The following is a 13,375-nucleotide window of genomic DNA, read 5'->3' on the forward strand; positions in this document are numbered from 1 at the left end:
CTCTTGTGATTGGGTTCTAGTTTCAAAGCATTGTGGTCTGAAAATAGGCAGGGAATGTTCCCAATGTTTTGGTACCAGTTGAGACCTGATTTGTGACCTAGGATGTGATCGATTCTGGAGAATGTTCCATGGGCACTAGAGAAGAATGTGTATTCCATTGCTCTGGGATGGAATGTTCTGAATATGTCTGTGAAGTCCATTTGGTCCAGTGTGTCATTTAAAGTCTTTATTTCCTTGTTGATCTTTTGCTTAGATGATCTGTCCATTTCAGTGAGGGGGTTGTTAAAGTCCCCCACTATTATTGTATTGTTGTCAATGTGCTTCTTTGTTTTTGTTATTAATTGCCTTATATAATTGGCTGCTCCCATGTTAGGGACATAGATATTTACAATTGTTAGATCTTGTTGGATAGACCCTTTAAGTAGGATATAGTGTCCTTCCTCATCTCTTATTACAGTCTTTGGTTTAAAATCTAATTTTTCTGATATAAGGATTGCCACCCCAGCTTTCTTTTGGTGTCCATTAGCATGGTAAATGGTTTTCCACCCCCTCACTTTCAATCTGGGGATATCTTTGGGTCTAAAATGAGTCTCTTGCAGACAGCATATCGATGGGTCTTGTTTTTTAATCCAATCTGATAGCCTGTGTCTTTTGATAGGGGCATTTAGCCCATTTACATTCAGGGCAACTATTGAAAGATAGGAATTTAGTGCCATTGTATTGCCTGTAAGGTGACTGTTACTGTATATTGTCTGTGTTCCTTTCTGGCCTATGTTGCTTTTAGGCTCTCTCTTTGCTTAGAGGACCCCTTTCAAGATTTCTTGTAGGGCTGGTTTTGTGTTTGCAAATTCCTTTAGTTTTTGTTTGTCCTGGAACCTTTTTACCTCTCCTTCAATTTTCAATGACAGCCTTGCTGGATATAGTATTCTTGGCTGCATATTTTTCTCATTTAGTGCTCTGAATATATCATGCCAGTCCTTTCTGGCCTGCCAGGTCCCTGTGGATAAGTCTGTTGCCAATCTAATGTTTCTACCATTGTAGGTTACATATCTCTTCTCCCGAGCTGCTTTCAGGATTTTCTCTTTGTCTCTGAGACTCGTAAGTTTTACTATTAGGTGTCGGTGTGTTGACCTATTTTTATTGATTTTGAGACGGGTTCTCTGTGCCTCCTGGATTTTGATGCCTGTTTCCTTTCCCAAATTAGGGAAGTTCTCTGCTATAATTTGCTTCAATATACCTTCTGCCCCCCTCTCTCTTTCTTCTTCTTCTGGGATCCCAATTATTGTAATGTTGTTTCGTCTTATGGTATCGCTTTTCTCTTGAATTCTGCCCTCGTGATTCAGTAGTTGTTTATCTCTCTTTTTCTCAGCTTCTTCATTTTCCATCATTTGGTCTTCTATATCACTGATTCTCTCTTCTGCCTCATCTATCCTAGCAGTTAGTGCCCCACTTTTTATTGCACCTCATTAATAGCCTTTTTGATTTTGACTTGGTTAGATTTTAGTTCTTTTATTTCTCCAGAAAGGGTTTCTCTAATATCTTCCATGCTTTTTTCAAGCCTAGCTAGTATCTTTAAAATCATGATTCTGAACTCTAGATCTGACATCGTACTAATGTCCGTATTGAGTAGGTCCCTGGCAGTCGGTACTGACTCTTGATCTTTTTGTTGAGGTGATTTTTTCCATCTTGTCATTTTGTCCAGAGGAGAATAGATGAATGAGAGAACAAAATGCTAACAGGGTAACAATGTCCCCAGAAAATATACTCTAAACAAATCAGATAAGACCTGAAACTGGGGGAAAAGAAAAGGAAAGAAAGAAAAAAGAAAAAGATAAAGATAAAAATAAACAAAAACAGAACAAAAAAAACAGAATATGATCAAATATGATCAGGCTGGTGCATAGATCAGTGCCACACACTAGATTTTGTGTGTATTTTGGTCTTTTAGAAGAAAATGCCTCCCAAAATTTTAGAGAAAGTAAAACTTATATAGGTACAAAAATAAGGGTTGATACGATGAAGGGTTGGAATATGACTGTAAAGATGAAAATTATAAAAAATTTTATAAAAGGATGTGATAAGAAGTTGTTTGATAAAAGAAAGAAGAGGATTAAAAAAAGAGAAAAAAAGTGAGACAATGTGATCAGGCAGGAGACTAGAACAAAGCCATACACTAGAGATTTAGGGTATATTTTGATCTGTTAGAAGAAACTGTATCTCAAAATTTTAAAGAGAGAACAACTTATAATATGCCAAAAATAAGGGTAACTACTATGAAGGGATAGTATATGACTCTAAAAATGAAAAATAAAATTTTTTTTTAAAAAGCGATTGATAAGATGTTGGTTGAAAAAGGGAAAAAGAAAAATTAAAAAAAAAAGACAGTTAAAAAAATAATAATAACTTTGAAAGACTAAAGAATCATGGTAAAAAAAGCCATGGATTCTATGTGCAGTAGTCCCCTAGCGCTGGAGTTCTGCCGCTCTCATTGATCGGTAAACTTGGTCTTGGCTGACTCTTGTCGCTGATCTTCTGGGGGAGGGGCCTGTTGCTGTGGTTTCCAAATGTCTTTGCGGGAGGCGGAATTGCCCTGCCCTTGCCCCCTCCTGGCTAACTAATCTGCTCGGGTTTGCTCTCCGGGGCTTTTGTTCCCTGCGAGCTTTCCCTACAGCTTTGGAGGCGGAGAGTGAAAATGGGCGGCCTCCCAATCTCCGCCCCGGAGGAGCCGAGAACTCAGGGCCCCACTCCTCAGTGAGCCCCCAGAGAAAAGCCGTCAGTCACTCCCGTCTCCCCGCTCTCCGGCTGCACTCCGTGCTCACCCAGCCTGTGAGCGCGCGTCTCTATCTCTGGCACCCGACCCCGGGTGGAGTCTCCAAACCCAGCAGATCCCTGCGGTGCACTCCCGCGCGGCTCCTCCCGGGGGAGGAAGGTGAGTCTCCCCGGATCTGCCGCTTGTTGGGTCCCTGCTTCAGGAGCAGGGGCCCGACTGTGCGGCGGATCATGGTTCATGGCCACCCCGAGCTGAGAGCCCGCGCCTGGGCTCCGCCTCTGCAGCCGGCTTCCCTGCTCCGTTGCCTGGGAGCTCTGCCACACTCAGGCACCCCCGGTCTTTCTGTGACCCCGAGGGTCCTGAGACCACACTGTCCCGGAGGGTTCCACCCCCCACTTAGCCACCAGAGTGACGTCCCTCAGCAGAGCAGACTTTTAAAAGTTCCGATTTTGTGCTCCATGGTTCTATCACTTGCCAGAAGCGGCCGACGGAGGCCCCTCCCCTGCCGTCTATACTCCCGAATATCTCCTCGGATTCACTTCTCCGCACGTCCTACCTTCCAGAAAGTGGTCGCTTTTCTGATGAGAGAGTTGTTGCTCTTCTTTTCTTCGCTCTCCTGTTGAGTTTGTAGGTGTTCAGAATGGTTTGATCCCTATCCAGCTGAATTCCTGAGAGGAGACGAAATCCAGGTCTCCTACTCCTCCACCATCTTGCCCCGCCCCCAGTGCTGGTGGTATTTTGATAGGGATTGCATTAAATCTGTAGATTGCTTTGGAAAAAACGTTATTGGATTTTATATATTGTAGGCATTTAACTGACATACTGATGCTGAACCTGAAGAGGACATGTAGGATGCAAATATATCAGGAGCCCCCAGATCCATCTGGATACATCTCAGTGTCACATATTAAAAGATGCTGAAAGATAATAAAAATATCATAAGTGTGGGATGCCTGAATGGCTCAGTTGGTTAAGTGTCTGCCTTTGGCTCGGGTCATGATCATGGGGTCCTGGGATCAAGTCCCGCATTGGGCTCCTTGCTCAGCGGGGAGCCTGCTTCTCTCTCTGCCTGCCACTCCCCCTGTTCATGCTCTCTCTCTGACAAATAAATAAATAAATAAAAATGTACCATAAGTGTATGGGCTGAAGATTCTAAAGATAAATATCTCAGAAATCAGGTCAAAATCATGCTAGTAGGCTCAACCTTCATATCTTCCTAATCATGTTTGCACAAAGGTAACTGTGAGTTGTTATGTTGATGGGAAAATATTTTTTAGACTTAAGGGAAAATGTTTTTTAGATTTAAATAACCCCTTGTCAGAATGTACAACTTTCGCCTAGCCATGGGCTTTTCACTGCCTACTTTGAGTATATCAATAGGTTATCATGTCATTATCCACCAATAAAATATCTGAAGAATATGTGAGCCCAAGAAAACCATAGATGCTCATGAATTAGTACTGGCAAACAATAAACTTTACATTAATGAGATCCATGATAGCCAACCTCTAATTTTTCTTTGGTGGGTTACCTTTTAATCTGGTTGGGTTATATTGGGCTATCTATCTTTGTTAACCAGGTACTAGGAGGAGGCGGAATCCCACATTTGACAGGACACAGTAGAGATGGAACCAATCTTAGTTAATCCTCATTTCCTTTTAAGAACTGAAACCTCCAGTGCTGATATGAATTCTGGGTAATTAGAGTTTATTAAAAATAATAACAAAAAGCATAGAGAGACTTTCTGCTCAAGCACATAGAATGCCCATGATATTCATATGGCCAGGGAAATAATACCAGTCTAGAAGAAGTTACCATCATGTGAGTCAGCCTTACCCTTGCCAGTTCTTTCCCTGACAGATGGAGAGCTGAAAGATCCCAAACTCTGTCTATAGTAGGTTTAACATTCTAAAATTTAGTCACTTGTAGGAATATAATATTAATACTCATTTGAAAAGATTTGGCTTATGAGACCCCAACTGACTTCACTCAGAAGGAGATTAGTCACTTGAGACACCCACACAAGGTACTTTCCTCTCCCTTCATTCCTTCCCTCCATCCTTCTTTTGTTCTTCTTTTTACAAGTTTTTATTTAAATTTCCATTAGTTAATATACAGTGTAATAACAGTTTCAGGTGTAGAATTCAGTGATTCATCACCTACACATAACATCCAGTGTTCATCATTTCCCTCCATCCTTCTTTTGTCTTTTTCCCTTTTTCTTTCCCCTCACTCCCTCATCCCTCCCTCCCTTCCTCCCTTCCTTCATTCTTTTGCAATAGATAATATTTTATTGTCTTAGTCGCATAGCCTTATATATAAATTGTCAGTCAAGATATTATTCTAGAAAGGAATATAAAGGAAAGTAAATGCAATGTTTAAAGTCTCATTATATCCATAGTCCTCTCAATCAAAATAAGAATCTTTAAAATATCCAGGTCAGTAAAAAAAAACTATAATTAATGTCATTTTTTGTGTGTGAAGATGCTTTGTCTTCTAAGCCAAGCACTACCCAGCAAGAGAGTTCCTAAATGTAAATCACCAATAAAGACTGTTCTCTTCTTCCCTAGGCAAGTCTTCAAAAATGTCCTATTATCAAGGTGCCACTCTCTGTGCTTACATAGATCCACGCTAATTCCTGGAGCTGAGTATTAGGAATGGTGGAGAAGGAATGGGCTGAAGGGTCAGACAAGGTGAAAGAGATTCAGAGAGACCAAAGAACCTAAGCACAAAGCAGGTATGAATAAAAGAAGAAAGGACCCAGGGAGTTTAATACCATATGTAATCCATACTTTCCACAGCGGCACAAGACTTAGACAGCCAAATAAGGGCATGCCTTGTAATTTTAGGATTAACAACGAAGATATTATTTAGTTCCATGACTTCAAGTCATAATTTCACTGGGATGCCCAAGACTTTCATATCCCCCTTTTCCCTGACAGGGTCCCAGGGACTCCTAGATATGGCCGCAGCATAGCATAGCTCTACAGTGTGCTAAGCACATTCTAAGTTGTGCTCTGGGGGATGTTTCAAGTATAACACAGGATGAGGGGCCTCACCCAAAGCTGGACAATGCAGGGGTACTGCTACATGATCACTTTGGTGGCCATCTGGTGGCCATTAATATCTTCTTGTTATTTATTACTTACTAAACACACGGAAACAACTAAGTGTGTAATAATAGTGGACAGGTAAAATAAGATGTGGTAGGTCATACAGCGGCATCTTATGCAGCCAATAAAATCACGCTACAGAGGAATATTTAACAGGAAGGAGTTCTGCTATAATGGAATGATTTTGCCAACCTATAATCTTTACTTATAAAACCTGAATAAAAAATTTAAAAATATCTTTTTAAATATATAGGCACTGGTGTGTGACCCAAAGCAGGCAGAAACTGGAGTGCAGTCATTCTTTGAAAACCAGGAAGCCCAATAGGCAAGAGATTCGCAGTTATGCAGCTTCAGTCTGCAGGCAGCTCAAGGCAGCTGAAAACCTCAGCCTTCCTGGCTTGAAATGTCCAATGACAAAATTTGGGGCTGGCAAAGCAGATGGAAAGTTAGGGAATAAATCCTGGATGACAGGGAGACAGAAGGAATAAACTCCAAAATCTGATGGTATACTCTGCCCAAATTCTTGGCTGATTTGCTAAATTACACATGCCAGGGGAGACTCCAGTGAGCCCAGCAAAATATTAACAACTGAAAATTGAAATAATAGAGATTTCAGCTGCTGTTCACTGCAGGGGAGACAGTTTGATTTCTTTATAATTCTATTAATTTATTTTAAGGATGTATGTTTAAAGATTAACACTGTATTGCAATGTTTATAACATACATAGATGATATAAACATACCAACAACACAAATTATAGGGGAGATGTAACTGAACATACCTTTTGTCTGTTGTTGTTTTTATTTTATTGTGGGAAAAAAACACTTAACAAGATCTACCCTCTTGCCAAATTTTTAAGTGCAAAATATATTACTGTTGACTATATGTGCAAAGTGGTATAGCAGATCTCCAGAGCATATTCACTTCATTTGACTAAAACTTTATGCCTGTTCATTAGTAACTCTCCATTTCCCTCTTCCCTCGGTTCCTGGCAACCACCATTCCATTTTCTGATTCTATGAATTTGACTATTTTGTTCAAGTTCTTAGTCTATTTTTTAAATCCGGTTATTAGTTTTTTACTGTTAAGTTGTAGGAGTTCCTTGTACATTTTGGAGATTAACCCCTTATCAGATATATGGTTTGCAAATATTTTCTCCCATTCCACAGATTGCCTTTTTATCTGGTGATTGTTTCTTTTGCTGTACAGAAGCTTCTAACTTTGATACAGCCCTAGTTCCTTATTTTTGGTTTCATTACCTGTGTTTTTGGTGTCACATTAGTGAAATCATTGCCAAGATCAATGCCATAAAGCTTTTTTCTCTGTTTTAGGAATTCTATAGTTTGGGGTCTTATGTTTAAGTCTTTAAAGATTTTGAGTTGATTTTTGTGTATGGTGTAAGATAAGGATCTATCTTTTGCATGTGGATATCATTTTCCAACACCATTTTTGGATGAGAAATTGTGTATTCTTGGCATCCTTGTTGAAGATTAGTTGACCACATATATCGTCTGTGACACACATGACATTCCTTCTTCTCCATTAACCTTATTTCTGAGGTTGGGGAAGGCATACCTTAGGGTACGTAGGGCCCATGGCAGATGTTTTACAGGGCCACCATTTACATAAACAATTTGAATCAGTGTATCAGCCTCATTCTTGTGGCCTGATCACTCTCTTTAGGCCACTCTCTTAGAATCTGGGTTAGGCATGGGGACCCCAGGAAAACCCCCGAGCTACTACCCCTGGAGCTTCTGGGGCATCTGGTTTGTACCCTGTAGGGTGAGTGCTCTGAAGAGAAGAAATGGGAGTGGGCCCTTGTATGTTTTGTCAGGGCTTGGGGCTCCCCACCCAGACTGCACTGCCAGGCTTCACCAATCCTAGGATGCAAGAGGAACAGAGAGAATTCTGAGGAAGGGCCTAGGGAGGTATTATGTTATCTCTGTCACCCTGCTAAGTCTCACGGGCACCATATCAGAGCACATTTGAACAATACCATGCAATGCCCACTCCCACAACCTTCTTTTTGGACAATAATCAATAATAAATCTGTGTTCCAACATGGAGCCCAGGTGTCTTGAGTCTCACATAGTGCAAGTTAGAACAGTCCTTTCTTTCACCTATATTTTTGTAGAGTAGGATTATAGCACTCTGCTAGGTAGGAATTGGCTATCAGTCCCTGCATTGTTTTTTGTGTATAATGCTTTATTGAGATGTAATTCATATAGAATTCACTCGTTGAAAGTATATGATTCAATGGTTTTCAGTATCACAAAGGTTTGCAACTATCGCCGCAACCAATTTTAGAGTGTTTTCATCACTACAAAAAGACACCTTGTACCTCCTAACCATCACTTCCCAATCTCCACTCCCCTAAGTCCCACAGAACCATTAATCTATTTTCTGTTTTTGTAGCTTAGTCTGTTCTGAGTAGTTCATATAAATGGAATGCAATGTGTAGGGTAGGGGGCGGATCTTTCCATGTCATTATCTGCTTAGGAAGTCAGGGAGTCAACTAGTTAGTCAACTCTTTCTTCATAAATGAAGGGGTGGGGAGGGCTGTCCCAAATGAAGTTCAGCTTGCATCAGGAGAGGCCTATTTCTTTTTCTTTTTTTAAATTTTTTATTGTTGTGTTAATCCCCATACATTACATCATTAGTTTTTGATGTAGTGATCCATGATTCATTGTTTGTGCATAACACCCAGTGCTCCATGCAGAACGTGCTCTCTTTAATACCCATCACCAGGCTAACCCATCCTCCCACCCCCTCCCCTCTAGAACCCTCAGTTTGTTTTTCAGAGTCCATAGTCTCTCATGGTTCATCTCCCACTCTGATTTCCCCCCTTCATCCTTCCCCTCCTGCTATCTTCTTTTTTTTCCCTTAACATATATTGCATTATTTGTTTCAGAGGTACAGATCTGTGATTCAACAGTCTTGCACAATTCACAGCGCTCACCATAGCACATACCCTCCCCAGTGTCCATCACCCAGCCACCCCATCCCTCCCAACCCCCACCACTCCAGCAACCCTCAGTTTGTTTCCTGCGATTAAGAATTCCTCATATCAGTGAGGTCATATGATACATGCCTTTCTCTGATTGACTTATTTCACTCAGCATAACACCCTCCAGTTCCATCCACATCATTGCAAATGGCAAGAACTCATTCCTTTTGATGGCTGCATAATATTCCATTGTATATATATGTTCTTTATAGGAGAGGCCAATTCTTGCATGGAGAAGAGCAAAGGAAATAATTAGCTAGATGGAGGCAGAGCAGCTACCTGAGTAGTTATCTTACAATACTTGTTACCAAAAAATACTGTATTTTTTTCCCCAGAAAGACCTTACCTCTGCAATTGTTCTGTATAGCAGGTATGCAGAGGCCGATCCCCCTAGCTCATGAATAAGGTCACATGAACAGTAGTAATTCATATTTCACTGGCTCACTACCTGCAAACTGACCCCCTCCCAAATATATGGGAGTCTTCATGATATGCCTCCTATGTTCTCGAATAAGTCTGCTCCCCTGAGTCTGCCTCTGCTTCGCAGGGCACCACTATGTCTGGCACCTGACTGGCTGTGTCTGGTCTGTAATAAGAAGGAGGAAATGCACAAGATTGATAAAGCCCATCTTTCCTTCAATGTGACTTTGTTTTCCTACAACCCATCTCAGGTTGAGCTGAGGACAAGCCCCAATCCCACCCACATTGTTCTCAGAATCACACCAGGCCTGCAAACAACTGAGGCTTTGTTGCTGCACCAGATGGTTATACCTGGCTCTCAGAGGGTAAAGAGAAGACAAACTCTTGCAAATAGCCTGGTGCTGGGGCTGCCTGCAAGTCCCCAGACCTTCTCAGAGATATCTGAACCCCAGCAGTGAGATCTCTGCTGTACCTTTAATTTCCTATCCGAGTAAATCCTAATGTCTCTTATATTCTGGAGCACTCAAGATGAGCTTCTCTCAAGAGCATGCTGTTCTCAGTGTGACCTTTCTCCCAAGGTCATGCTCCAGAAGGACAGCAGAGGAATGGTGCCCCACAGACACATGCCTTGACGAGAGACGAGGGTGGAGATTGTAATGTTACCACAACCTTTGGTCTAAGTCTCCCATATGAAATCCAGTTACCAGATTTCATAAGCATGGTGTTTTAAGTTCAGCTCCTCATTCTGCCTTAGGTCCTGACCTCGTGTTCCACAGAAGACTGCATGAGCTGTAGCGCCCAGACTGAGTCCAGCAGAGATTGTTCTTGCACCTCTTCTTGTTCCTCCATAACCTTTCCTGGGATCTAACCAGCTTCTGGGTTCCTTTTTGCCTCGTTGTCTATCCCTCAGTCTGAAACAAGTTAAATCCTCACTAATTCCTACAGAAACCTAGAAATCAACCTAGATATTTCGGATAATCATGATAAATTTTGATCCTAGGTAGAAAGAGAGTATGGAAGAGTCTGAAATTGTCTGTTTTGACTCAGAGACTTTAAGGATGACCAAGCCCTCCTCTGTTAAGAACCTCTTCAGCAGCCCCTACTAAGTCCTATGAGAACAATGGCCCTGTCCTCAGCAACAGGTGCAGTGCCGCAGAGAACCCATGTTGACACCTGCCATAGGGACAAAAGCAGAAAAAGATGCTCTCTAATGTGCCATCACGTCTTCCTGGGAATGCTTACAGAACCCAGACTTGGTTAAAATCTAATATGCTTTTGGATTCTACAAGTATAGTATAAGCCCTAGGATCCAACTTATATTCTGAATTTCAGCACAAGCTTCAAATCTATTGAAACATCCATGACCAGACACAAAATTTGGATCAGTTTCTAATTCTCCTTTGACATGTTTGAAGAGACACTTAGCCTTTCCTTGATCATTACCTTTCAGTCATAAATTGAGTCCCACAAAGCAAGAAATTATATAAATGACCTCAAAATACATGAGCTGTCACAGGGAGACAGAGTAAAAAAGACAACAGGAGACAGGAAATAGCCAGAGGTAAGTGCTCTTTGCCAGGTATACTTTGCAGTATTCATCCACACATTGGACTGCTTTGTATTTTCCATATCTCTGAAATGAAATATGCCTAATGGAACAGCTTGTTGAAGGCAGCGATTCCATTTATTTATTTATTTATTTTTAATTTAATTTAATTTAATTTTATTTTATTTTAGTGTTTATTAGTTTCAGGGGTAGATTTTAGTGATTCGTCAGTTGCATATAACACCCAGCGCAGTGCTCATTACATCAAGGGCTCTCCTTAATGCTCATCACTCCATCCCCTCACCCACCTCCCCTCCAGCAACCCTCAGTTTGTTTCCTAGAGTTAAGAGTCTCTTATGGTTTGCCTCCCTTTATCACTCTCTTTTTATCTTATTTTATTTTTCCTTCCCTTTCCCTCTGTTCATCTGTTTTGTTTCTTAAATTACACAAGTGAAATCATATGGTATTCGTCTTTCTCTGATTTATTTTGCTTAGCGTAATACCCTCTAGTTCCATCCATGTCATTGCAAATGGCAAGATCTCATTCCTTTTGGTGGCTGCATAATATTCCATTGAATATATTTACCACCTCTTCTTTATCCATTCATCTGTCGATGGACCTCTGGCTCTTTCCACATTTTGGCTATTGTGGACACTGTTGCTATAAACATTGGGGTGCATGTGCCCCTCCGAATAACTGTTGTTGTATCCTTTGGATAAATACCTAGTAGTGCAATTGCTGGGTCATAGGGTAGTTCTATTTTTCAGTTTTTGAGGAACCTCTATACTGTTTTCCAGAGTGGCTACACCAGCTTGCATTCCCACCAACAGTGTAGGAGGGTTCCCCTTTCTCCGCATCCCCGCCAACATCTGTCATTTCCTGACTTGTTAATTTTAGCCATTCTGACTGGTGTGAGGTGGTATCTCATCATGGTTTTGATTTCTATTTCCCTGATGCTGAGTGATGTTGAGCATTTTTTCATGTATCTGTGGCCATTTATATGTCTTCTTCAGAGAAGTGTCTGTTCATGTCTTCTGCCCATTTCTTGATTGGATTCTTTGTTCTTTGGGTGTTGAGTGATCTTGGATACCAGCCCTTTATCTGTATGTCATTTGCAAATATCTTCTCCCATCCCGTAGGTTTGAAGGCAGCAATTCTTAAATTTTTGATCTCAGAATCCCTTTACACTCAAAATTTATTGAGAATCCCAAAGAACTTTTGTATGGACAATATCTATTAATATGTACCAGTTTATAAATTATTACTGAAAAATGCTAATTATTTATTAATTTGGCAACATAACATAAAATACGTGCTATAGGTTAATGTAAACAACATATTTTTATGAAATGTAACTATTTTCAAAACCAAAATAATGTGCATGAGGAGGGTGGCATTATTTTACATTTTTACCAATTTCTTTACACCTGGCTATGAGAAGATAGCCAAACTTTCATATTTGCTTCTCTATTAAATCTGCTATGACATCTTATATCATGTTGCCTCTAGAAAACCCCATTGGACACTCGTGAGTGGACAGTGAGATAGGCAAAGAATGTCTGAGAACTCCTCTCGCACCTTGACTCCACTGTCTACACAAGCCCATTTGTGCTCAGCATCCTACATGCCTTGCAGGCAATGAGTCTGACTTCCAGAGCACCAGCTGAACGGGTTTCAGCAGTCACCAGTGTTGCCAGAACAGCTGCAAGTGCTTATCTAGTTTACAAAAGATGTTATGTTAAAGATCATTGCAGCAAATCTACAGTAAAGCTTCACATCCAGAAAGACAACCCCAGGGTGTGATGCTGTTGGTGGTGGTCCAAAAATCCCCGTTCTATGACGGATTGCACACAAAATACAATGAAGAAACTGGAGACAATATGAGACCTCCGATCATGAAAAGCAATTTAAATGGAGAGTTTTAATTCTGCAAACCAATTTTTCATGACGTTACCTAATTGGTTTGTTGTTGTTGTTGTTTTAGTTTTTATTATTTAAGTACAGTTGGCATACAATGTTATATTAGTTTCAGGTGCACAAAATACTGATTTGACAATTGTATGCGTTATGTAAGACCCACAATGATAAGTATAGTTACCATTTGTCACCATACAGTTATTACAATATTATCGACTATATTCTTTATGCTATACTGATGACTACACTTCTGTCTGGTGCACCTCCCCTGGGTTCTAGATCGGGTATATTGCAAACTGCTGCTTTCATATTCATGGCATTTACCTTATTTGCTACATCATGGTACAAACTTGTCTAAATTTAAAGAAAAGGAGAAGGAAAAAACAACGTCATGGTCTGAGTTATTTTAGTTCTGTGATGATCTGTTTCTTTATATTTCAAATAATGACATTAGAATATAGTTGTATGTTTATGTTAACATATTAAATTACTCTCAAAATTAACAAAAAAGGAAAAAGAAAAAGAAGAAAGAAAAAGAAAGAAAGAAAGAAAGAAAGAAAGAAAGAAAGAAAGAAAGAAAGAAAGAAAGAAAGAAAGAAA

At 40.4% G+C, this 13,375-nt stretch overlaps 1 protein-coding gene across 1 annotated transcript; it reads left to right on the forward strand.

The window, feature by feature from the left end:
* The first annotated feature begins 12,496 nt into the window (after positions 1-12,496).
* On the forward strand, positions 12,497-12,783 carry LOC118024573 (CDGSH iron-sulfur domain-containing protein 1-like). Its single transcript, XM_035026544.1, is given in 2 exon segments — positions 12,497-12,683; positions 12,686-12,783. Coding segments are annotated over 2 exon segments (285 nt in total).
* Positions 12,784-13,375: the final 592 nt, after the last annotated feature.

The sequence above is a fragment of the Mirounga leonina genome, unplaced genomic scaffold, assembly GCF_011800145.1.
Source record: "Mirounga leonina isolate KUSES-001 unplaced genomic scaffold, KU_Mleo_1.0 Mir_199, whole genome shotgun sequence".
NCBI lineage: Eukaryota > Metazoa > Chordata > Mammalia > Carnivora > Phocidae > Mirounga > Mirounga leonina.